The sequence below is a fragment of the Chlorocebus sabaeus genome, chromosome 25, assembly GCF_047675955.1.
Source record: "Chlorocebus sabaeus isolate Y175 chromosome 25, mChlSab1.0.hap1, whole genome shotgun sequence".
In the NCBI taxonomy this organism is placed as follows: Eukaryota; Metazoa; Chordata; class Mammalia; order Primates; family Cercopithecidae; genus Chlorocebus; species Chlorocebus sabaeus.
The window spans coordinates 1,700,642-1,726,746 of NC_132928.1; the positions used below are offsets into that span (position 1 = coordinate 1,700,642).

General features: G+C 54.2%; 2 protein-coding genes across 8 annotated transcripts in view; one reads left to right on the forward strand and one right to left on the reverse strand.

Annotated features, from left to right (window-relative positions):
* Positions 1-20,855, reverse strand: part of SNAP47 (synaptosome associated protein 47) — a 44,767-nt gene extending 23,912 nt beyond the window's left edge. Inside the window, exons 1-3 of one of the 3 annotated variants that reach the window (XM_037985480.2) lie at positions 20,748-20,772; positions 18,289-18,354; positions 8,728-9,269 (exon numbers count right to left, since the gene is read on the reverse strand). In XM_037985480.2, the coding sequence (XP_037841408.1) occupies positions 8,728-9,269; positions 18,289-18,345 (599 nt within the window). In that variant the 5' untranslated portion in view covers positions 18,346-18,354; positions 20,748-20,772. Of the gene's footprint in view, positions 1-8,727; positions 9,270-18,288; positions 18,355-20,747 lie in introns of all 3 variants that reach the window. The other 2 variants (XM_007988221.3, XM_037985481.2) reach the window with 2 other exon arrangements.
* On the forward strand, positions 20,815-25,112 carry JMJD4 (jumonji domain containing 4). 5 transcript variants are annotated; one of them, XM_037985475.2, is made up of 6 exons: positions 20,815-21,235; positions 21,435-21,600; positions 22,223-22,348; positions 22,603-22,834; positions 23,216-23,452; positions 23,668-25,112. In XM_037985475.2, exons 1-6 carry the CDS (start codon positions 20,836-20,838, stop codon positions 23,950-23,952), a joined length of 1,446 nt encoding a protein of 481 aa, XP_037841403.1. In that variant the 5' UTR covers positions 20,815-20,835; the 3' UTR covers positions 23,953-25,112. The 5 variants fall into 5 exon arrangements, with proteins under 5 accessions (XP_037841403.1, XP_037841401.1, XP_037841407.1 ...); XM_037985473.2 differs by having other exon boundaries at positions 20,821-21,235; positions 22,567-22,834; XM_037985479.2 differs by having other exon boundaries at positions 20,825-21,235; positions 22,567-22,834; positions 23,216-23,397; positions 23,668-23,780.
* The last annotated feature ends 993 nt before the right edge of the window (positions 25,113-26,105 follow it).

Below are 26,105 nucleotides of genomic sequence, written 5' to 3' on the forward strand. Positions count from 1 at the left end.
GCACCAGCAATATCCCAGAACTCAAATGTGAGAATGGGATGGCCTCTGGGGCCACAGAGAAAGGAACAATTCCGAACAGAGGACTAAGGGAACTGACCTTCCACATCCGAGACACTCCTCACCTGGATAAAGTTCCCCTGACTGACAGTCTCTAATCTGGAAAAAAAGAGATCGAGGTGAACAACCTGCTTCCCTGCCTTCTTGAGCTCCCTGGCAGGAGGCATGCTCCTACCTCAACCCACAGGAAGCACTGCCAAGGAAGAAACGGCCCTAAGCACAGCCAGAAAGAGTGGGGCACGGCAGGACCAGGACGCTCAGCCCTGGGTGCTGTGCACAGTAACTGGGCGTAGGGAGACACCTAGAGCAGCTGTTGGGCAGTACTACACCATGGGAGGTGTAATCCCCAGGACCCCAGGCAAAGCCCCTCGCCAGCCTCTCCACACGATTGGGACATCCCCTCCTAAACCTATCCCATTTCAGACAGGCAGCGCCCTGTTTGCTGGAAATACATGTGGGCAGAGGCACCACCATCAGGGCACTGCCAAGGATGGTCGGAGGCTTCTGAGCAGACAGAAGGACAGGCAGGAGCCTGATCTAAATGGCTGGGGCCGGGTCCAGAAATATTCTGTGTATCAAAGTGGCACCTGGTCACACACAGGGGATTTTCTTTTCTTTTTTTTTTTTTTTTTGAGATGGAGTCTTGCTCTGTCACCCAGGCTCCAGTGCAGTGGCACGCTCTCAGCTCACTGCAAGCTCCGCCTCCCGAGTTCACGTCATTCTCCTGCATCAGCCTCCCGAGTAGCTGGGACTACGGGCACCCACCACCATGCCTGGCTAATTTTTTTGTATTTTTAGTAGAGATGGGGTTTCACCATGTTAGCCAGGATGGTCTCGATCTCCTGACTTCGTGATCTGCCCACCTCGGCCTCCCAAAGTGCTGGGATTACAGGCGTGAGCCACTGCGCCCAGCTGGGATTTTCTTAAAGGTGACTAATTTGCAAATTACATCTTAAAGGAAACTGATATTGAAAAAGAAGAAGAAAAATCATACTCATACCTAGGAATCTCAAAACTGAAAGGGGACTGAAGGTCCTCTGGGCCAGTGTCCAATGTGAGTCACGTTACACAATCCAACAGAGATGAGAGACGCACTACTCATGTGATAATTTACTAGGCTTTCAACAACTGTATATAGTCAGAAATGTTGCTTTTATTAAGCCAAATTTTCTTTCCTATTATTTTGCCACTGTTGATAAAAAAAAAAAAACAAACCCACACTCCGTAATATATTTCAAGAGATTTATTCTGAGCCAAATGTGAGGACCATGACCAGTGACACAGCCTCAGGAGGTCCTGTGAACATGTGCCCAAGGTAGTTGGGTTACATCTTGGGTTTATATGTTTTAGTGGGACATAAGACATCAATCAATGCATTGGTTCAGTCTGGAAAGACGGGACAACTCAAAACAGAGGCTTACAAGTCACAGGTAGATTCAAAGATTTTCTGATTGGCAATTGGTTAAAAGATGGTTTTCCCCTGGTGTTGGGCCACTCAGTGGCCCAGGTTCTCCTCCAATTGTCCTAGACAAACTCCATGTCGTTCTGCCAGTTGGTGGCCTGCAGGTGAGCTGGTGGCCTGCAGGTGAGCCGGTGCCTGTCGGTGCATTCCTGTCACCTTTAGTTAAGAGTTATTATCTAAAAATCTGGAATCCCAGCATGGGCACAAAGTGAGACTCCATCTCTACAAAAAAATTTAAAAACTAGGCTGGGTACGGTGGCTCACACCTGTAATCCCAGCACTTCAGGAGGCTGAGGTGGATTACTTGAGGCCCAGGAGTTTGAGACCAGCCCGGCCAACAAGGCAAAACCCTGTCTCTATCAAAAATTCAAAAATTAGCTGGGCATGGTGGTGTGTGTCTGTTATCCCAGCTACTTAGGAGGCTGAGGTGGGAGAATTGCTTGAACCTGGAAGGTAGATGTTGCAGAGAACCGAGATCACGCCACTGCACTCCTGACTGGGTGACAGAGCGAGACTCCGTCTCAAATTAAAAGAAAAAAGAAAAGAAAGAAAAGAAAACTGGCCAGACGTGGTAATGCATGTCTGTGGTCCAGCTACATGGGAGGCTGAGGTGGGAGGCTCACTTACGCCCAGGAGTTGGAGGCTGGAGTGAGCTGTGATCGCGCCACTGCACTCCAGTCCAAGTGACAGAGTAAGACCCTGTCTCAAAAAGTAAAATAAATAAAAACCTGGAATCAACTGAAAGGAGTGTCTGGGCTGGAGATAGGGGGAGGCCAAGGTTGTTACGGAGATTAGGTCTTATAGGTGGCTGCACTGAGAGATGACTGATGGCAAGTGTTTCCTATTCCAACCTGCAGGAGGAGGAGGGCATAATGAGGCATGTCTGACCCCCTCCTTCTTTTCATGGTCTGAATTAGTTTTTCAGAATTACTTTGGAATCCCCTTGGACAAGAGGGGATCCATTCAGTCAGCTGGGGTGCTTAGGATTTTACTTTTAGTTTATACAACTAAAGGACCTAGTTTAGCTTTCTAAAGAAAAAGGTCTCAAGTGACAGCCATTAGTTATTTTAGGCAGTCTTGGTCAGCTTTCCTCTCCAGGCAAAATACTTTTGATTCCCTCTCACAGGTTCTGGTTTTAGTCCTCTCAATTTCCTGTGACCCCCTCATTTCCTCAGTGTTCCCCTCAAAGGCCTACAATGCTCCTGTGCCTCCTGAAGGAGCAGGGCAGGCCACCAGCTCTGATCACAGTGCTGTGAGGTGACCTGCCAAGCACACAATGACATGGGTGCACACACTTTAAAAATCTCTATATCCAGCCACTTCGGAAAAAAGCATGGAGGCTCCTCAAAAAATTAACAAGGAACAGTTTTGGAAGTGCTGGAAAGGGGAGGGCGTGGTCCCTTTAAATGATACGGAAGAGGGGAAGGGAAATGCTGGGTAGAGGAGGGCATGGTCTCTGACTAGGGCTCCATCCTCACGGACAGACAGGCAGGCATTTTTGTTTTCCTGCCCAAATGCATTTCCCAAGACCACCCTGGCCTGCCACACCCCTATCCTGTGCCTATAAACACCCTGAGACCCTAGCAGGCAGACACACAGGTGGCCAGACATCAAGAGGAGCACATTAGCAGAGGGACACAAGGGTGGCTGGATGTTGACAGGAATGCACCAACAGGCATCAACACAGCTGCAGGCCACCAACGGGCAGAATGATGTAGAGTTTGGCTGGGGCAGTTGGAGGAGAGCCCAGGCCACTGAGTGGCCCATCTCCAGGGGAAAACCATCTCCCTTTGGGCTTCCTCATCTGCTGAGAGCTACTTCCACTCAAGAAAACCTTGCACTTATTTTCCAAGCCGACGTGCAATCTCATTCTTCTGGTACACCAAGGCAAGAATCCCAGGATACAGAAAGCCCTTTATCCTTGCAACAGGATAGAGGGTCTAATTGAGCTGGTTAACACAAGCCACCTACAGATGGCTAAACTAAAAAAGCACATGGTGGCACACATCCACTGGGGCTCCAGGAGCTGTAAACATCCACCCCTAGATGCTATCGTGGGGTTGGAGACCCACAGCCTGCCCGTCTGTATGCTCCCCTAGACGTTTGGGCAGCAGGGCACTGAAGAAGCCAGCCACTCCCCCTGTCGAATGCCCTGTGACAGGGACAAGGGAACCTTTCCTTTTCAGAACCACCATGATTCCACAATCCTGCTTGTGGGTTTACACCTGTTCCACGGTGGGCAGGCCTATGTAAAACTGCCTGCAACGTGAGGAAGCTGAAAGGCTGCAGAAAGAAGATGACAGACCCCGTTTCTCAGAAGGAAGCATCTAACAGCGACTTATGGACAGGAAGGCAGGTCTGTGTCTTGGGCAGCGGTGAGATGAGGCAGTGGATCCCACACCATGGCCCCCAGACCCAGGGCTTCTGCACCACAGGGGACATATGTGTAGGACAGACCCCACAGGAAAAGATAAGAATCCCATATGAACCTGCCCAAGGGCAGGGTATGTGGTAAGTACCTGCCCTTACACAAGGAACAATAAGTGAGGTAGAAATCTTAAGAGGCATCCCCAGAATTGGGGTTAATCAGATGTTAACAAAGCCGATTAGCATCCAAGATAGAGTTGCTTTAGCCTCCACAATAGCCAAAGGAAATAAAACCAGTATCTCAAAGCGACACCGGCACTCCCATGTTCACTGCATCGTGCTTCACTATAGCCAAGGGATGGAAACCACATGTCCATCCACAGACGAATGGATTGAGAAAATGGAACAGTACTGACTCCAACTTAAGAGAAAAGCTTGTTTACTTGAATTTAATTATTGCTTTGCTTGAGTCTGTAGATTATTAAAAATGCCTTGGGAAAAACAGGACCTTCAACAGAAATAAAAGAAAATACACCAACCAACAACTCTGGGAACCAACAACTCACTCTGGGACTCAACAGCTCTGGGAACCAACAGCTCTGGGAACAGGCTGATCAGCCAGTAAGAACAGGCTGATGGTGCCTGCAGAAGGCCACAAAGCATTGACCAAGAAAGCAAGGATTGACTGCCCATCTGAGACTTTGCAGGTTTCACAAGGGTGCTTTAATCATTTCCCCTAATTTCCCTTAAAAACCCCTGATCTGTAGTCACAACTCAGGGAGGTGGTCTTTGAAAATGAGTCTACCACCCAGAGGTTGCTGGCTTCCTTAAGAAAGCTAACTTTCCTTTCACCAAAGCTCATCTCTTGGGTTTTGCTTTCAAGCAATGAGTGGCCGAGACCTGAGTTCGGGTACAAAAATATAGTGTCTATAGCCATGGAATTTTATTCAGCCATAAAAAAGAAGGAAATCCTGCCATTTCACCAAGATGGACAGACATGGAGCACATCATGCTGAGTGAAAGGCACCAGACACAGAGACAAACCCTGCATGACGCATGTGGGACCTCAAGAAGCCAAACTCACAGAAGCAGAGAGACGGGCAGATGTGGGGCGGGTGGAGAAGCTGGAAGAGGGTGGCCAAGGGCCACCTTTGGTAACAGGATGAACAAGCTCTGGGCAGTAATGACATGGTAGCTGCAGCTCTCCATACTAATAAGTACACTTGAAATCTGCCAAGAACACAGATCTTTGGTGTTCTCAACACTCTCAAGGAAAAAAAGAAAAAGGGAACAAAATGACAGGCATGTGAGGTGAGAGCTGTGCTCATGGGCATGACTGTGGTGGCGACTTCACAGTGGGTACAAACATCGCATCACCAAGCCACATGCCTGAAACATACAGAGGTTTTCTCAGCAATACTTCAATAAAGCTGCAAAAAATAATTATACTTAAAAACAAAGTCTTTATATAATTGGCCCCAATCTTTCACATTGTTTCTGACCTGCTTTTCAAAATCCTGTGTCAGATTTGTCTTGCTTGTGTCTGTTCTGTTTCTTGCATGTCCTGGAGGCTGGGAGCCCTGCCTGTGGGCCTGGGGAAATGAGCCGGGCACCAAGCGATGGGCCTGTCCCTTCTGGAAATGTAGTGGGTTACCCAAAGACGGGCTGAGCCAGAGAAACAAGAGTTCCACCCACAGCACCAGCATCTGACCCAGCACCTGGGCCCCTTTAGTGCTCCCTGACCACTGTGGCCTTGATTGTGAGGTGAAGAGCCTGCCCCGTGTCTCCCACTCTCATGGGACAGGCCGTCCTATGTTCACCTGCGTCGGCCTGCACCACCACGTCTCTCTCCTGCTCAGCAGCTGTCTCCCAGGAGTAGCTCGCCACCCTGCGTCAGCCCCACCACCTGTCCCACCACTCATTCTGGCCACCACAGGCCCCGCTGCCAGCCAGGCGCGCTCTCAGCTGGTCCTCGGCACCCCCATTCTCATGTGCCGAGGAGCACGTCAGAGTGAGGCCCTGTGCCTGCCTGCATTCGTGTCTGGTTCGTTCTTAGCGCTGGTGCTCAGAGCTCTTTCCCGCCAGGCAGGAGGACTGAGGTCGTCAGCCTGGCAGGACTGCAGGTCGCTTGCCTTGGCAGCCTCCTCCCAGTCTCCCTCTACACAGTCTCTGGGCGCACACAACGCTAGCACCGATGCCAGGTGGCCACGTGGAAACTCGGCTGGGCACAGAAAAAGATGCTCCTTCTCCATGGCATTTATTTTGTCTGTGACTGGGAGGAGGACAACACCCCAGGAAGCAGGGAAAGCCACACTGTGCACCCACAGCCTCCGCTCCAGGACCGCAGCACCCTCACCTATGGCCAGGGCTCAGTCTTCTGCGAATATCCCCGGACCTCCCCCTGCAGACACTCTCAGGGTCCAGCCCTGGGACACCCCTCAGCAGCGAGTCAGGGCAGGGAGGAGCCAGAGTAGAGGCACCATAGGGAGGGCTCCAGAATCCCACGGGCTGGAGGGCAGAGGGCTGGTCCCAGCTCACCAGGGCAGGGACCACACCAGGAGGCCGGGATGGTCACATTAGTGTCCACATAGCAGGGCCACGAGGCCCAGTCGTCAAGCACTACTCTGCACGTGTCTGTGATGGTGTGTGTGTCTATGAGATTAAATAGAAATTGGTGGACTCCCAGGAAAGCAGCTGGGCCTGTAATGTGGGCAGGCCCCGTGCAACCTGCTGAAGACCTTAAAAGAACAAGAACTGATCCGAGCAACAGAGTCATGGCCTTGGGCCTATGACTGTCCCTGGGGCTCTAGCTGCTGGCCCCCTGCAGACTCTGGCCAGGGCAGAACACACACCTGCCAGCTACACAGAGGAGCTGGGACTGTCGGGGGCTCTGTCATCTTCCGGCTCCAGTCTTGTGCCAGCAAAGCTTTGACTGAAAGGATCTCCTCTTAGTCAAGTAGAAGATGTGACCTCAGTCCAACTAACCCGCATGCTATACTGATGCACCAATACAACCCTACCTTAGGGCTGAAGGACAGTGGCCAATGCTGAGGCGGGGTTCCAGGGACGCAGAGGTTCTGCCCACTGCAGCTGTGGGTGCTGGGAGGAAGTTCTCACTTTCCTCCAAATAATCACAAAACGAGAAACAACACGCTTCAAAATGACTTTTCAAGAAATAATAAAAATAATTGAAAACATTTAAAAACCTGAGCTATGTGTACTGAAACACACACACACAGATGACACACACAGACACAAACACACAGACAACACACAGACACACACAGATGATACACACACAGACGCGCGCGCGCGCGCACATACACACGTGCTCTCAAAGACGTGTCCTTAAAAAAGGGGCAGAGAGCAACAGAGGACGGCAAACTCAACACACACTTCTCCAAAGACAAAGGAAACAGACAAACACAGTGGCACCCTGACACTGAAAAGGGGGCAGACTGGCAAATCCAGGAAAGCGGACAGTATGCCAGCAGTGGGATGCTAAGAGATGACGCAATTAGGATGCCAGAGCCCCATGGGGTGACAAGGAAGGAGTACCAGCACCCTCCCAGCACGGGCAGGAAGAACCGGGAACACGCAGGCAGAAGTCCATGTGGCACTGCACTGGGAGACCCTCGGCTCCCAGATGGACCCACCCAAGTGGGCACCCCTGGATCCTAGAAGAGGGACTGGACGGAACCTGAGGGCAGAGGGAGTGAACCTTCTACCTGAGCCAGAAAGCAGCCCTCCAAGACTCATGCTCCAGACAGGAGACCCCAGGACGAGGAACTGAGGGTCCCAGTAAAGGGGCCGGGGCTGATACCTCAGCCCCACACACACCATCTCAGGAAAAATGACCGTGACAAAAAAGACAGGCAATAAACAAGCACCTTGAAAACCCAGAAACCATAAGCAAAACAAGACTATTAATAATATCCAAACAGAGAAGATGCTCAGGCCATGATGTAAGACCCAAAGGTTTTTCCAGGAAACTGGAGGAACACGAAAGAGTTCTAAGAAATTACAAGTACAAATGAAAAATGGTAGGAAGATAAAAACCAGAAACATACACTAGAATAGCAACACTAAAAGAAAGCCAAATAAGAAATGAGTACCCAAACAGAAGACAGCAGGACTCAGAAAGCAAAAATGGGACTTGGAAAAAGAAAGGCATTCTTAAACAAACTGAAAAAATTTTCTGGACATACACTAGGATTTTCATACTAAGAAACATAACAGGAGAACATAGCTCATGAACAAATGGCAGATGCTGACAGGAGACACCTCACTCACAGAGACTGTCACCAAGACAGACCTCAATCCACCCTCTGTGACCTCAGAGGCCAGGGCCCATCCCCATTACCACATAGGAGCCACAGACACTGACAGGGGACACCTCACTAACAGAGGCCATCATCAAGATAGACCTCACTCCACCCTCTGTGACCTCAGAGGCCAGGGCCTATCCCCATCACCACATAGAAGCCAGAAACAGGAGTGTACACAGGAGGTCACAGCACAGTCTCTGCTTGCTGGGTGTGGACTCAGCATGGTGCGGTGGAGAGCAGTGGTGCCAGGCACCCAGTGAGCCAGCACTCACTCGGATCTCACTGTGTGTTTCCAGCAGAGCACACAGTGTATTCACAGCCTCGGTCTCCGAGTGCTGGATCTTACTGTGTGTACCCACTAAGCATGTACAGCAGGTGCACAGCCATGATCTCAGAATGCTGGATGTGGGCAAATATGGTGCAGTGGCCTGGAACGGTGCCTGGCACAATGAGCCTCCGCACACGTGCATCTTACTCTGTGTGTGCCCTGCAAAGTGTACACAGCAAGCCCACCTGTCCGCCACCTCTAGGTCTGACTCCATCTTGTCCAGGCCTCTCATGACGCTGTCCAGCTGCTGGCCCTGGTGGTGCAGGACCCTCGCCGTGTCCTCCAGGCGTTTCTGGGATCCAGCCATGAGTCCCGTCAGCTCCTTGCCCCGGGTCCTGGGGCCAGACACGTCTGCCACAGCTCCAGGCTGAGACAGCAGCAGCTCCCTCCAGAAATGCTCAATGATGCTGAAGACCACATTTCGACTTGGCCGCAGGGAGCTGAACCAGTGCTTGGCATGGCCCTTCTCCAGGATGGTGATGGAGCTGAAGATAAAATGAGAAGTCTCCTTCTTGATCTCAACTATGCTGGAGAGGGGGAAGCTGACTAGAATCTCTCCAGTGCTGTCAGTCATGAACCTGAGCGACAGCAAGGTTAAGGACAGTTGTCCAGCAACCCATCGCCTCTCGGGCTCCAGGTAGTAGGTGCATGGCCAGGCGTGGATGCAGATGTCCCTGCTCATCTGTTCCTGGGTCTGTCTGCGCCAAGGTCCAGGCCTCTTCTGCCTCTGAAGGAGAAGAGACAGTAACACTGTGCCATCACCCGTGGACTGGAGACACAAGCAACCATGAAAGGATGCCACCTCCCCTGCAGCTCTGGGCTCACACAGGCTCCAGCACATGGCTGACTCTCTATCCACCTATGGCTGCAGGACAAAGCCCTTGTACCCTCTCAGCAGGTGAAGGAGGAGCAGCCAGAGCAGGAGGGCTGGTTTGGAACCAGGACCCCTGAGTCCCAGACTCATGCCCATCCCCCAGGCAGAGGGTTCATACTGTCATCTCCCTCACCACACTCTATGCCCCTGCACCCAGCAAAGCCACACTGCTTGGATCAGTGTCCACTGCTGGACGAGACCTGAGGAGGACATTACTGGAGACTTCGCCAGGGCCCTGGGCCTTAGACCTCAGTCCCAGGATGCACTCTCAGACCGTTCTAAGGAGCACCGTCTTTTGGCCGTGATGTTCCCTTTAGATGCACATTCCCCTTCAGAAACTTCCATTCATCAACTTCATTGCATAGAGAAAACAATCCTGCAGACAAGTGTTTTCCCTTCTCATAACCCCAGCTAACCTTACAGCGTTCTACAGAACTGAGTAGTAACACATACGTGTACTAACTTATTGTATGTATATAGTTTTACATAGCTGCAAGCAATGAAGGTGTCCTACCATGTTTTCACATCTACATTTATCAGTACAGTTTGGAAAGTCTTGGATGATAGATGTGAACGAACCCTCATGGAACATGCAGCCCAACTCTCTCATCGTACAGATAATGTAAGGTTAAGGACCTTGTGCAAGTTCATACGAGGGCCTTGTGCGAGATCCAGGCACTAGTGCAGGACTCTGCCAGGGTCAGAGCCAGGCTGGGGATGCCTAGCCAAGGTTCTGACAGCAGAGAGGGGTCCAAGGGTAGAGTGGCATTTCTCCCACTTCTCTCACAGAATTTCACTGTAACATGACTTTACTTATACAAACGGGACAGCTAGCCAGTGTAATTCCCCCAGACATCAAAAAGTGTGGGCTTTCCACAGCACGGCTGGAGGCTGTGGGGTCCTCCACTTTCTGGCAGCATGTTCATGAGTCCCACTGTGTGCCAAATGCCCTGCTGGGCACCACCAACCCTGATCTGGTCCCTGGTTCCTGCAGCTCATGCAGTTTACACTCTCAAGAGCCAGGTCTTTCAAGCAACTGCTGCCCTAGACACCATGTCCCCAACACAAGACTAGATAAGACACACTGAAAAGCCACACCTGCATTTGAAGAGACTGCATCAAATCGGACCCTAACTATAGGATATATGAGGACGCAGCCATCTGAGAACACACAATATGCTGTCACACGCAGACCACAGGGTGCGCAACCACTGCAGGGAAGGAGGTGTGGCTGGACTGTGGTGGCTGCCTGGCTAGTCTCCCCAGTCCACAGCTTGCCCATGTGGCCACAGGCAGAGCCCCCACCCAGCTTCTCCCACATCCACCCTCCCTCCAGGGCATGGCACTCAGCACATGGAGAGTGCTGCCTGCTCATCTGGTTGGAAGTTGTGAGGGAGAAGGGCCCCACTTCATTCATTACCCTCCTCAGCAACAGCCCGTCACTGAGTGAATGGGATGGATGTTTGGGGCTTTAAGATGTCTGTGCAGCTGGGCCCCTGGGACATGGCTGAGGGGGTGGCCTTGACTGAATGCCCTGTGACCAGACAGATTCGGTCCCAATCAGGCTAATCAATGAGAAATCCTGCTGGAAGCCTAGACAGGATGAGACTGGGTGGATGTGGATGGGATGCAGCTCTCCTTACATCCCTGTGTGTCCATGGCAGCCTCGGCCCAGATTGTTTTCCAGAATGCCTGCGTGGCAAGCAGCCTGGGGCCGTGACTGGTTTCTCCCTCTTGGCCAGAGAGAGGATGCGACTTGGGTACTAAAGATGCCGTCTCCTCTCGGGGCAGAGGTAAGCAGGCTTGCCTTGCGGACATGCCCATTACAGCATGAGGGATTTCCTGAACCCGGGGCTCTCCAGCTGGGACGCAGATCTACCACGTGTGTAGCATCCACCTGGGATCCAGGCAGACAGGAAGCCCACTGTGCTGAGATGGCCGAGACCATGAAGGCTGGGGCCCCCTACAGGAAGGTGGAAGCCATCTCAGACCCACTGCAGCCCCTGGGTGATGTGTATGACATCTGCAAGGCCACTCTGCTCCAGGGTGTGGGTCCTTCACACCAGACTGCTCTCTGATGCCACTAAATATTTAGGCAGCAAATGCCACACACCCACTCTCAGCTCACAACACCCTAAGATGTTTCTATTCGGGGACATCAAGACTTTGTACAAATTTTATTTCATTTGGAAAGTAAGCATATGAAAAGTTCAACATTAGGAGGTCAGGAAGATGGCTGCACCTGGGGAGAAGGGAAGGCCCTGCAGGGGCCTCTATGGGGCTGCTTCTGTCCACCCCGTGCCCTGGGTGCACTTGTGATTTTGCAGGCTCTGTTTTGATTCGTTGGTATTTCTGTACATAATGGTTCAATAAAAGGCTTATTGGATGTTTATAACAAACAACAGAAAATCACATTAAAATTAATAAACGCATGCATGACGGGGGTACCAGAACTAATTTCAGCTGGGTGCTACAATTCCAAGAGCATCTGAAACCACTGCCTCACGCAAAAGCCCAGGGAGAAGAGCACAGGCCACACAGATCCTGGCACGCTTCCTCTCACCAGCAACACAGGTGCAGTCAGGGCAACCAGCTCCACCCGAGTCTGCGGGCTCAGGCAAGTGAGTGAGCCCCTCCCTCCTGCCCCTATCCCTGAGCAGGGCTGACAGTTGTGTGGCCCCACAGCCTCATGAGGTCAGGCAGGGCACTCTCAGGTGCTCGGCACAGCATAGCCACTCCCTGAGGCAGGACTATTCCTGTGAGCACCCAGGAGCACCCACAAGCACTGGCTTGGCCTGGCAGGCAGGAGTGCCTAGAGCCTGCCATTGTCTTGAATCCACCCGTTTCATGACTGCCAGGGCGTTGCCACACCCAGGATCTGCCATTGGTCTCTCTGTTTTTAGTATCTGAACAGAGCTGGCCACAGACAACACCTAACCACAAAAACTCACACACAGAAGGATGAGGAGGAAGGAGAAGAGGGGGAGAGAGGGAGAAGGGGAAGAGAGGAGGAAGAAACTTCACTCACAGTGTGCTCAATATATACAAAAGTAAGGTGTCACATTAAAGTGAAATGACCCAACTCCTTCACAGCACAATGAATCTAACTTCTACACTGATGTGGCTCAAGTGTTCCACAAATACCTCCCAGTACTCCTCTTATATCTCTGTAGAAAGGTCAGGATTGAATTTCCCAGACACGCATACATGCCAATCAGCTGTCGGTGTCCACTCTGTACATTAGTACAGATTGCCAGCTCTCATCGGTCGTGTGAACTAATCACTAATCACCAGTATAGCCAGCCCGCCACATCCTTGGGCTCCACATCCGTGTATTCAGCAACCCACAGGTCAAAAAATACTCAGAAAAAGAGCTGTCCCTGCACTGAACATGCACGGACTGTTTTTCCTATCTTTATTCCCTAAGCAACACAGCACCAACTACCCCCACAGTATGCCACCATGGCAGGCTTGTAAGTGACAGAGATGACATAAGGCTGACGGCAGGATGTGCAGAGGGGACACGTGATACCACACCACTTCACCCCAGGGACTTGGGCATCTGCAGGAGGTCCTGGGACCAAACCACAGGTACTGAGGGTTGACTATATCTGAAATTAGGAGAAGCCAAAAAGGAAGCTGCTATATTAAGTAACAGAATTCTATCATCAACACAAAATAAGATACGAGACTTAGAAATAACAAAAATGTCAGGGTTTGAGTGACCCTGTAGGCAGCTTATCATAATGAAAGCTCGAGGAACCCAGGGCACCTTGGCTGACCATGTCTCCCAGCTCCAAGAAAGCAGCTCTTAAGGAGGCACAGGACACAGTCCAGGCACCAAGGGAGGTCCAGGGGAGCAGACAGATAGAGACATTCAAAGGCCCGCAATGATGACACGGCCTCTGACTGCCACTGAGCAGTGAAGGGAGCAGGTGCCAGAGAACCTTCTGGAAGACGCTGCAAGGCCTGGGACTGCTGGGAAGGGGAGGCTTCTGCAGTCTCGAGGAACACGCAACGCAGGGATAGCAACGGGCCAAGGCTAGCAGTGACCACAGCACCCAGTCACAGAGGAGAGCCGGGGCTCAGGGAGGCTGGAGCCCACGGGAGGTCGAGGCCCACGGGAGACCTTGTGAGAACCTGTCTCAGCCAGACTGCAGGGAATCCCAACATCAACACACACAAAGCACCTCGAACTCTCCCTGCCCAGGAAGGCTCTGGGAGATTTAAGACTGGCCTCTTCCTCTGGGGAGGGCCTGACAGGTGGGCTTACAGCACACACCAAGGGCCTGGCACACCAGTGTCTGGCACATACCAAGGCCAAGCAGATCCACAGGTGGGCCAGAGCTGCTCTTCCTAGGTGATACCATCTGTCACCACCAGGTGGAGGCCAGAGGGAGCCCTAGGCAGCAGGTATCTCACTGCACCTTCTTCTGCAACAGGGGAACACTAACCTGAGCACCCCACATGGCCCCTCAGGAGACACAGAAGAAGGCGCCAAGACCTTCAGTACCATGGCCAACCTAGCTACACCCCAGCACCCCCCGGGTCACAGCAAGGGCCCAATGGGCCATACACAGCACCCACTCCCTCCAGGGCCACCTGTTCCCCAACAGGGCCATGGCAAGGGCCCGGCAGGCCACACACAGGACCCATGATGCTGTTCTGCCACAGCAGCTGCAGGGTCACCCAGCAGGTTCTGGACTATGGGTACACAAAGATGTCTGCTTCTCAGAATTCGGAGGAGGATAAACTATACCAACTCAGTCATGGTCCTCAAAGTCAGGCAAGCCAGTACCCACAGGAGGGGCCGTGGCCCTCCCTGCTCAGCCCTGGAGTTGCTGTGCCTGTGCTCCTGGCTGAAGAGACTGCCCAGACCTCAGCCATACCTGGCCTTTGAGGGGAGGGACCACACCTCACCACCACCACCTCCATACAAAGAGCTAGACACGGCATGGACAGCGAACGTGTGCTAACCATTGCTAAGCAGGCATGGTTGGGAGGTATTCCAGGAGTGTGGAGGGAAATTATGCACAAACTTCCTGGAGAAATCCTGTTACTGGTATTGCAGCACAGTTTACAGCTCTGGAAACATCACCTCACCTTCTGGACCTGTTTACCCACTGTTAAAATAACCAGAAGACCTAAGGTCACCAGCTCTAAAATGTTTCAAATTCAAAAAGAAAGCTGGGCATGCTGGTGTGCACCTGTGGTCCCAGCTACTCAGGAGGCTGAGGTAGGAGGATCACTTGAGCCTGGGAGGTCCAGGCTGTGGTGAGTCGGTGAGTCGTGATTGCACCACTGCACTCCAGCCTGGGCAATAGAGTGAAATTCCGTCTCTTTAAAAAAAGAAAAAAAAGAAAGAAGGGAAAAAAGACCAAACAACTAGGACATGAACAACCAAGGCTCTTCTCATTATCACATTTTAAACAATAAATACAAGGAAAGTATTCAAGTTTGACAACAACCCAGGAAGAAGCCAGAAGAGAAACTTGTAGCCATGCTTTTCCAATTGCAGGTTTCCAGGGCTTCATTCCCAGAAAACCTTAGCCAACGGAGATGCAGTGCAAGGACAGAAGTGAGGACACCCCACGGAACATGAGAAACAGCCCAATCTTGGACACGACCCCCACGCTGGCCAGCCATTCCCCTACCCGACGACACGCCTGGCCCCACACAGAGGCCATGGGAGAACATGGTCCCTGTTCACCTCCAAGGCCAGACCCTCCTCCTGGGGCCCTGATCCCACCCTCTCTCTTTCAGCCCCAAGACCTCTCCAGCCCTCCCATGCCAGGCACTGCACTCTCCGTGAAGGACCATGCATGGTCTCCGTTACAACTACACAGCTCTGCTAGGGTGGAATGAAAGTGGCCACACACAAGACACCAACACAGAGTGTGCTGCCCCACGGGACCTCACTTACAAAAATGTGGTAGCTGGACCTGGTCCCTGAGCTGAGGGGCCTTGCTGAGAGTCACTGAACCCTGGCTCCCTGGCCACTACCCTCTCCAGGTCTCCAACCCTACTTCCATGAGCGCCTGCATCCACTCTCCTTGGCCTTGGCCTCCTCATGTACCTGACTGCACAGGGCACAACCTCTCCTCCTTGCACCCTCTTTTTCCAGGTGAGACAACACAGGCCAGAAACTCAACATCACCCACAAGCCGCTACCTCCCAAACACCCACTCCAGCCAGACTCCCTCACGCTTCAAACTTGGACCTCTGATCACTCGCTGATCTGCCCCAACCCCAACGGGCAATCCAACTTCACAGGCCCTCCCCTATCACCCACTGGGCATTTGCCCCCACCCCTAATGGGTACCCCAACTTCACAGCCCCTCCTTCAGCTCCTCCCGTATCACCTGCTGGGCATCTCCTCCCACCCCTAATGGGCACCCCAGTGTAGCAGCACCAGAGTCGGTTCCTCTTTCAGTAAAGGCACCACGGGCCCAGGACTTCTGACTCCTCTCTTCCTCCCCCTCACAAACATACCATGAGCATGTCCTGGCAGCTGTGTCCCCGCCTTCCACCCCAAGACCACACCACTGACCTGGCACAGGTATTGTCTGGGCCAACCAGCACAAGCAACACACTTGGGGAAGGAGTCGTAGTCACACGGACTCACTCATCACACACTGCAATCTGTACAATGGGTCTCTTTCAGTCTTTCCATCATATGTGTGACCCCTGAGTGATACTCAATATCCAGGAAACAATCTACTTTTAGTTACTTTCCATAGTTCTACCATCCAAGGCAGTCCTCCCTCTCTCCACACCTGGACAACCTCTCAAGCAACCTCCTGACCTCATGCTGTCCCCATCACCCACTCCCCCTCCAGCAGTCAATGAGACAGTCATTGAACAGAATTAGAATATGTCACTTCTCTGCCCAAAGCCCTTCCCTGTGTACTTGGAATGGGATCCAAGCTCCTCACCGCAGCCTCCTGGGCTCTGCGGGACGTGTGGCCTCCCCGCCCTGGCCTTCCCCTGCCCTCAGCAGCCTTTCCATGCCAGGAAGTCTCATTGGTGGCTCCACTCCTCAGGTCTCTGTTCAGAGGGCTTCCTCACCCTCCTAAGGCACTGTCACCAACCACGGCCCAAGCAAAACTCGAGAGCTGGTGCTTTCATGACTGTCACACTAGAGAAGGCAACTGTCATGGGAGGGCCGCAAGGCCCGCTGTACACCATAGGCACCCAGTGAATTTGTGCTGAGTTGACCACAACCACACCACATGGAAACAGGGCTGTGCCAATGCCCTCCTGTACCACACAGTTCTGCAATTAGTCTAAGTCCTGGAGCCCTCACGGTGTCCCCGCCTGCTGCAATCTGCAACCTGCCTCCTCCAGTGCAGGTATGGGCCTGGGGACCCATGCTGACCCTGAGAACACACAGCTGAATCCTTGAGGGAGGTCATGGCCAGGGGCCCAAAGGTGTCTGCAGCCAAGCCACACAAGTGACGCTCTGGAGGAGGAAGTCTGCAGCACAGGGATGGCTCAGCACGCAGGACAATCTGTACAATGGGTCTCTTTCAGCATTTCCATCACTCAAGGATCCCCTGAGTGAGGCTCAGTACCCAGTAAACAACCTATTTTTAGTTAATTTCCACAGTCACAGAACAAACATCTTGCACACTTTCCACTAACTCGCGACCAAGAAGCTCAGTGAGAACAGTGGTGGCTGTGTGTGCCCACAGGGGCGGTAGGGTGCAGCCAATCTTTCCAGGCTCCCCTCCCCTGCTCCCCAGACCCTCTTTCCACTCCCTCAGAGGTTCCCAACCCTAGCCATAAGGTGCAGATACGCTCACTGGAGCTGTTTGCATTCAACACAGTGACAGAGGAGCACACATTCGGCACAAAGCGTACTGCATTTTCTCCAAAGTGCTGACTTAAAACCCGTCCTGGCCAGGCACAGTGGCTCACACCTGTAATTTCAGCACTCTGGGAGGCTGAGGTGGGAGGATCACTTCCGCCCAGAAGGCAGAAGTTGCAGTGAGCCAAGACTGTACTACTGCACTCCAGCCTGAGTGACAACGGAAGACCCTGTCTTAAAACAAAAACAATAAAAACATCCTAATGGAGTACTGTGTGGGGCCCAAGAATGTGGATTTCTTGCCATTCCCAAGCGATCCCAGGGCTGACCTAGGGGGCTCTGGGTGACACAAGCCTGTGTTCCAGTTCCATGAGAGCTGATAACACTCCAGGCCTCCTGTGTATACAGCAGTGACACTGACCTCATGGGGCACCCTGCGGACCAGGGACCAAGGTCGATTAAGGTCAGTTTAATTGTCAATATTGAGGTCAATATGTGGCAAGATGCTACAGCATATTGTCAAGTAAAAAACAAAAGGCTAAAAGCAGCAAAAGTTTACATATGTATATTATACACAATGGAGAAAGAGACTCTGTGTATGTGTGTGTGTGTGTGTGCACATGTGCGTGAACGTATAGGCAAGGACCGGGGGGACAGAAGAGCAGAGAGCGAGAATGAAGGAATGAATGAATGTGAAGGAATGTGGAAAAGCTGGCTCTGCACCAGGAAATAAAAACCAGTCATCTCAGTCAGGCGTGGTGGCTCATGCCTGTAATGCCAGCACTTTGGGAGGCCAAGTCGGGCAGATCACGAGGTCAGGAGTTTGAGACCAGCCTGACCAACATGGTGAAACCTGTCTCTACTAAAAATACAAAAACTAGCCAGGCGTGGTGGTACGCGCCTGTAATCCCTGCTACTCAGGAGGCTGAGGCAGGAGAATCACTTGAACCTGGGAGGCGGAGGTTGCAGTGAGCCAAAATCGTGCCATTGCACTCCAGCCTGGGCGACAGAGTAAGACGCCGTCTCAAAATACAAACAAACAAACAAAGCGAAAAAACCCACTGTCTCTGGATGGAACTGGAGGTGATTCTTTCTCCGCACTGTAACTTCTCCAGACATTCTGATTCTCTAGTGTAAAAAAAAAAAACCAATAAACGATTGCATACCGTGACCACACAAGTCACAGTGGGGCTGACCAGGAAGGGACCATAGCACACATTGAATCACACAATAACCAAAACAACTCTCCACCTCCTGTCCCTGCCCCCATATCCCACCTTTACCTGGACTCAGACTCCCAAAACTCACTTTCCTCCTAGTCCTCCCTCCAACTCCTCAGACCTTGATCCTCCCTCTTCTGCTCCTCCCTGTTCTCCTGGGTAAACCTCACACCCCTTGGAAAGAGTCTTCCAGCAAGGCTCAAAGCCCCAGCACTCCTAGAACCTCCCGTATCCCCGCTCATAAGGGTAAATAAAACATTTCCATTGCTTCATAAAGGGAAGGCAGGTGCCCCCTCTCCCTTAGGATGCCTCTGTTTGGTCTGGAATGAGACAGCCCAGTGTCCACATTTTACAAGACACAGTCATGGTCTGATGGCCCCTAGACTGTCATCAGACCTCCAAACCTAACTCAAAGGCCTCTCACTGTGTGCAAACCAGCACAAGCTGCCTCTCATTTCTCTGCGAGAGATGAGCGGTTCTAACTGCTCCTCCTTCCGTCTCCCTGTCAAGATGCCTGGGAAATGCTGCCCAGACTCTGCACTCTCTCACAGAGCGCCTATGCGCACACAGCCTGCCAGGCTTCGCGGGCAATAAATCTGCTATCTTCCCTTCTGCACCCATGTGGGTAGGTCTGAGCTGATTTCTCCAGCACACCAAGACATACATCACATAGGGTCCCCCTTGGCCCCCACTTCTGTGTCCTGGCTGAAAATCACAGAGTACCCTGACCCCTCTGTGCCCCAACCACAGGTTTTCCCCACCAGGCTTCAACCCAATCCAGGGCCTTGAACATTTCCAGGCATGGAAGAAAGTATCTAGGTTTACTACAAAGAAAATGACCTTGGCCCTGAGCCAAATTCCTGAAACCTTCCTATAAACTGCATAACCCAACCCTCTTCCAAGAGACATACCTAGGCAGGACATCCCTTTTCCCTTACTGCCCATCTCGAGGACTGCTGCAGCCCACTCTATATGAAAGTTCCCCAAACAAAAGTTCTAGGCAGGGCCTGGCGCAGTGGCTCACACCTGTAATCCCAGCACTAAGGGAGGCCAAGGCAGGAGGATCGCTTGAGCCCAAAAGTTCGACACTGGTTTGGGCAACACAGAGACCCTGTCTCTACAAAAAAACAAAAAACAAAAAACAAAAACAAAAACAAACCCCAGAAAACTAAGCTGGGCATAGTGGCTCATGCCTGTAGTCCCAGCTACTTGGGAGGCTGAAGCAGGAGAATTAGTCAAGCCCAGGAGGTGGAGGCTGCCGTAAGCTGTGATGGCGCCACTGCACACCCTGTCTCCCCACCCTCCCCCACAAAAAAACCACCCTGGGCTCACCATGCATTTAGCACTTCTTTCTTTGGTATCCCAACTGGTCCTACCTGAGGACAGTGTGGGAAACTCCCTTGCCGCCACTTTTGGGGTAACTCCAGTTGTAAGTTCTGCAAAACACTACTCATGTCACTACTCCAACGTCCTCCCATTTCAGCCCTGCTCATGTGTACACAGCCCCAAATGCCTACCCACACTCCCACCACACCTTCATTTCACACCCTCCCTCATTCCCCACCATCTTCTCCAGACACCCGTCATCCCCTGGGGACCCTTGCCATGCCCTCCAGGTCCTCTGTGGGCCCCATTCTCCCATCTAGGTTACCCTGCCCCCTCCAGCCCCCCCCCCCATTTTCCTCCAGGTCCCCACCATCCTCTCTAGATCCCACTGTCTCCTCCAGGTGCCACTGATCCCTCCAGGTCCCCACTGTCTCTATCCCCTCCAAGTGCTACCGTCCCCTCCAGATCCCCACTGTCCCCTCCAGGTCCCCAATGTCCCCATCTCCTCCAAGTGCCACCGTCCTCTCCAGGTCCCCACCGTCCTCACCAGGTCCCCACTTGTCCCCATCCCCTCCAGATCCCACCATCCCCTCCAGGTCCCAACTCTTCCCATCCCCTACAGGTCCCACCGTCCCCTCTAGATCCCCACCGTCTCCATCCCCTCCAAGTGCCACCGTCCTCTCCAGGTCCCCACCGTCCTCTCCAGGACCCTACCATGTCCGCTAGATCCCACCATCCCAGGGCCCCCCAGCTCTCCTTCTGGATCCCACCATCCCTGGGCGCCCCCGCACCGCCGCACTCCCACCCCTGGAACCGCCTCTATCTCCGCCCCTCTTCCAGCGCAGCCCGCATACTCCCCACCCCCCGGGGATGTGGGAAGGAGGACTCGGGGTGTTAGCCACAGCGCGCGGACTGAGCCGAGGGCGTACGCTACGGCTTGGGCCGGGCCCCCAACAGACCACCGTTGTCGCTCACCTGGGGAAAACCAGACGTGACCCACAGGCGTTCGCGGCGCCTCTACCCCTCGGCGCCTGCGCAGAGAAGACCGCGGCGAGCCGCGCGCATGCGTGTAGGGCCGAAGCCCCAGGGGCTGATCGGGCGGAAACGCGGCGCTCTCAGTCTTCTGGTTTCGAGGCTGGTCCTTACCGTTTCCGCTCCGGCGGAAGTGAGAGGGAGGGTCCTTCGACCAGTGCCGAGCTGGATGGACCGCGAGACGCTCTCCCTCGCTGACCGCCACTTCCGAGGCCTGGGGGGTGGTGTCCCCGGCGTCGGCCAGGCTCCGGGCCGGGTAGCCTTCATCTCGGAGCCGGGCGCCTTCTCCTACGCCGACTTTGTGCGGGGCTTCCTCCTGCCCAACCTGCCCTGCGTGTTCTCCAGCGCCTTCACGCAGGGCTGGGGCAGCCGGCGGCGCTGGGTGACGCCCGCGGGGAGGCCCGACTTCGACTACCTGCTACGGACCTACGGTGGGGCGGCGGGCGCAGACCCCGGGCGGGGAGGACAGGCCGGCGGGACCCAGGCCCAGGAGGCCTCTGCCTAGAGAGGGGCACCAGGGAGGGTGAGGGGGGCCAGGCGCGTGACCCCTGGAGAGTTCCTCTGCAGACGGTTTGGAGTGAGGACGGGGCCCAGGGAGATGGCATGGACCGTCCCTGACTTTCATTTCAGGAGACGTGGTTGTACCAGTTGCAAACTGTGGGGTCCAAGAATACAACTCGAATCCCAAAGAGCACATGCCTCTCAGAGACTACATCACCTACTGGAAAGAGTACATCGAGGGGGGCTACTCCTCTCCCAGGGGCTGTCTCTACCTCAAAGACTGGCACCTGTGCAGGTAATGGGGCTTGGGACGCACCGAGGCGCTGCGTTCCCTAGCGCTGCGGGAACCCAGAGGCCTTTCTGATGAAGGTGGCCCCTGGCTGCACAAAGAGGAGCTATTTTTCCCCATGAGGCACTTTAATCTGTTTAAAAGAAACTGGATTGTCTTCCACATGGCTGCAAGTGTTCTTCTTTGGGAGATCAGTATTTTTTTTTCCTTTTTTTTTTTTTTTTGAGATAGATCCCCTCAGCCTCCCTAGTAGCCGGGATTACAGGCATGCACCCCCACGCCCGGCTAATTTTTTTTTTTTTTTTTTTTTTTAAGAGACTACGTTTCACCATATTGCCCAGGCTGTTCTTGAACTCCTGAGCTCAAGTGATGCATCCACTTCAGCATCTCAAAGCACTGGGATTTTAGGCATGATCAGTACTTTTTCATAAGCAGAACCATTGTGGTCAGACTGCCCCCACCCCACTCCCCCACCAGCAGCTGGCTCAGAGTAGGTGCTGGGGCTCTTTGGGGGCTGCAGCCATCTGAAAGCTCCACTGAAGCCAAGTGATCTCAGTTGCCCCACTCGTGCTGCCCTAGTCCTCATGCCTCACGTGCTGTCGGTGGTGCCCTTGCGCCCTCCTCACAGGGACTTCCCGGTGGAGGACGTTTTCACCCTGCCTGTGTATTTCTCATCCGACTGGCTGAATGAGTTCTGGGATGCACTGGATGTGGATGACTACCGCTTTGTCTACGCAGGGCCTGCAGGCAGCTGGTGAGGCCACGGATGTGGAACCCAAAGGGACCCGGTAACGGAGCGGACCGGGAGGCTCAGGGTGGCAGGAGGGGTCTGCTTGGCACAGGCTTCACAGTGGGTGCCATTCCTCGAGACCAAGGGGCCACCCCTCCTTCAGTTGGACCAGGCCTCTGAGGTGCCAAACAAGGCCCATACCAGCCCCTATAGGCACGAACCAGGCGCTCTTGCTGCTGCAGGTCCCCTTTCCATGCTGACATCTTCCGCTCCTTCAGCTGGTCTGTCAATGTCTGTGGGAGGAAGAAGTGGCTCCTCTTCCCCCCAGGGCAGGAAGAGGCCCTGCGGGACCGCCATGGCAACCTGCCCTATGACGTGACCTCCCCGGCACTCTGCGATACGCACCTGCACCCGCGGAGCCAGCTTGCGGGCCCACCCTTGGAGATCACGCAGGAGGCGGGCGAGATGGTGTTTGTGCCCAGTGGCTGGCACCACCAGGTGCACAACCTGGTAATGTGCTGCTCTCCTGCCCCCTATCAGGGGCTTTCCTGCAGGAAGACGGCAGCACCACCTACCCACTCTCCCAGCCAGAGTGGGGCCGGAATGGGGTGGCTCATGGGTGAGGGTGACCCCTTCACAAGGTGGTATCACTGAGGCCTAACCTCTGTTTCACCCCCTGCCGGTCCCTGGGTCTACTTGCTCTGGGTTCACTGGCTGAGGTGGTCCGAGCCCACCACCCACTTCCCTGCTGAGCAAGCCCTGCTGGGAGACAGGAAGGCCTTCTTGGCTGCAGAGGGCTGGACCCCACAGTGGGTTCCTGGTACAGGAGATGTGGGCTGGTTGGGGGCACCTGCCATGGGCTCAGGCCTGCCTGTACTGTGCCCCTTCCAGGACGACACCATCTCCATCAACCACAACTGGGTCAATGGCTTCAACCTGGCTAACATGTGGCGCTTCCTGCAGCAGGAGCTATGTGCCGTGCAGGAAGAGGTCAGCGAGTGGAGGGACTCCATGCCCGACTGGCACCACCACTGCCAGGTGGAGCAGCTGCGTGTGGAGGCTATCAGTGCCAGGTCCCTGGGAGGCCTGCAGGCTCAGGGCGGGTGTGGCTGTCAGGCCGAGCTGTGGGTAGGTGCCGGCTGTGACTGTGGGACAGCCTGGGCTGAGCCCTGGGGGAGGCTTTCAGGCTGCATGGCTCAGATTCCCTTGGTCACTGACCAGCTTCTCAGTGCCTCTGTCTTATTGGTCCCCTCTTCGTCCTTGGGGACTGGGCGCATGTCAGATCCTTTGCAACTTGGACTGTGTCCATGGTGTCAGCTCACTGGCCTCTTCCCTCTGCCCAGGTCATCATGAGGTCCTGCTCGGGCATCAACTTTGAAGAGTTTTACCACTTCCTCAAGGTCATCGCTGAGAAGAGGCTCCTGGTCCTGAGGGAGGCGGCCGCTGAGGACGGTGCTGGGTTGGGCTTCGAACAGGCAGCCTTTGATGCTGGGCGCATCACAGAGGTGCTGGCCTCCTTGGTTGCACACCCCAACTTCCAGAGAGTGGACACCAGCGCGTTCTCACTGCGGCCCAAAGAGCTGCTGCAGCAGCTGAGGGAGGCTGTTGATGCCGCTGTGGCCCCATAGCACCTGTCTTGAGGACAGAAGGACGGGTGGATGAGAAGTAGCCTCCTGCTCCAGGGCCCTTCCAGAAATAAAGACTGCCCTCCCTGTGACCTGGGGCCCATCCCTGTCGAGGCTCGTGGCCTGCCTGTCCATGGCCACTGCCTGGGTGCCTGTTTTCAGGTGAGGCCCAATGAGGTCAGGGACCCAAGAATGGATGTGGCCCTTCTGACCTGCAGCAGGCCTGCTGGGAGCTTGGAGATGGCGCCATGACCTGGCTCTTTTGGGGGTCCTGCCTCCTTAGGCCAGGATGCCTGAGCTGACAGGAGTCTGTGTCTGATGTGCCTTCTCTGGAGGCTCCTCTCAGCCCGGTCCCCTCGTCTCAGGCCATTGGGCCACCCCTGGCTCTGCCCTGTGGGCTCAGGAAGAGGTTGGAGCAGCACTGGGCAAGCTCACCAGGGCCTCCAGGCAGAACTGGGTTGGCCTCTATCACCTCCAGGTGATGGGCTATGGAGCCAGTGGCCAGGGCCTTCCTCTGGGTACCCAGAGGGGAGGGCTGGGCTGGGCTCTGCCACCTCCCTGCCTTTGCAGTAGCCTTCGCAGGGCCTGTGGGCACCTGGAGAGGCCACGGGTGTGGGGGTGGAATCCCATCTGCTGCTGAATCCTCACTTGGGCCTGAGGGGCTGTGCCTGCTGTGCACTCACAGCTGGGTCTTCGCAAGGATGCTGTTCTCTGGAGTGGTGGGTCTCCAGCCCCTCTTCACACTGGGCATGATGGAGGCGTGGGCGGACTCGTCCAGGCCGATCAAGGCACAGCAGTGAGCAGTGGAGGCCTGTTGTGGGGAATGGACTCTCGTGGGATCCTCCTGCAGAGGATGCCCCAGGCCTGAACTCCCTAGTGGATCCACAGTTTGTGGAGACTGGCACTCTGCCAGCCCTGTCCTTGACCCAGAGTGCAGTACTTTTTCAGTTGGCCCCTGGTTGGCTGCCCCACCCCAGGAGGGGAGGAAGCATCTGAATCCGTAGGGATGGCATGCCACGGCTGTGTGCATTGCCTGCCCATGGCATCCACTGGGGCCGCTGGCACTTGTATAGGATGGAAGCCCCTAAGAAGGGCCGGGGTTTCTGTCTGTTCTGTTCAATGAATCATGTGAAGTGCCTGCAAAAGCAGCTTTAGGTGCTTCATATGTGTCTGTCCAATGAATGAGCTCCAGCCACCAATTTTCCAGGGACCTGTATGCTGGGCCCCCCTGCTAGCTCCCAGGGACCCCTGGTCTGAACGGAAATGCCCTGAGACATCATCCGGCCTCCTACCGATGGAGCTGGCACTGCCCAAACCATGGGCAGCAAAGGTGCTTTGTGGGGGTGGAGGGGCAGGTAGCAAATATGCGTGACTGCAGACTTGCCAGGACCAGGCCCAGGCTGAGTGTGGGCGTAGCACACCCTTTTAGCCCTTCCAGTAGCCTCTGAGCTTGGGCCTCTTGCCACCTACCACACAGGCTGAGGCCAAGGGTTGGGGTATGTGCCCTGGGCACTGCCAGGAGGCAGCTGAGGTGCCTCTGCCTGAGCTGGGGCTCCCCTTTGAGCAGCAGGTCCAGCACCTGCAGGGGAGGGGCACCACCAGGTGGTGGGCACCAGGTGTCCTTCAGCTTCTCTCATGATGAGGGCAGCACTGAGGACCCCAGGGCAGCCAGGGCCCAATGCAAGCTGGCAGCTCAAGGTAGCACAGGTCACAGCCCATTACCATCCAGGCTGTGTGCGTGGTCCTGCGCTCCTGAACTGTGTGTGAAGACCCTCGTGTTTCCGCAGTCAGGAGGCAGTGCACAGACACTCCCGAGAGCCATGCTAGCCTCAGTCACTTTCTTAAAGCAAGCATTGAGAATCTCAGGCTGGAGTGGTTACAGATGCAGCAAAGCAGCAAATGCCAGAAGCTCTGTGGGGGAGATAGAGCCCTCCACAGGGCAACGGCTGAACTGCAGCTGGCATCGATGACTCCATACTCAAAGACCATGACTCCTTTTGCCTGCCTCACTCCAGGTTGGCAAAACAAAACAAAACAAAAATGCTGACAACAGGGCCAGGTGGGTTCTGGGGCAGCCGCTGTGCAGAGTGTGGCTAGACAGCAGTTTGAAGTGTCAGGCTGGATGCCCCTTTCCCAAGTATGCTGCCCTGGGATCC

What these genes read in the sequence shown, in the direction of transcription:
- JMJD4 (XM_037985473.2), top strand. Translation starts at nt 20,836, where the DNA reads ATGCGTGTAGGGCCGAAGCCCCAGGGGCTGATCGGGCGGAAACGCGGC. An exon ending in AAAGACTGGCACCTGTGCAG is followed by an intron (nt 21,601 to 22,222) that starts GTAATGGGGCTT and finishes CCCTCCTCACAG; the next exon opens with GGACTTCCCGGTGGAGGACG. An exon ending in GCTGTCAGGCCGAGCTGTGG is followed by an intron (nt 23,453 to 23,667) that starts GTAGGTGCCGGC and finishes CCCTCTGCCCAG; the next exon opens with GTCATCATGAGGTCCTGCTC.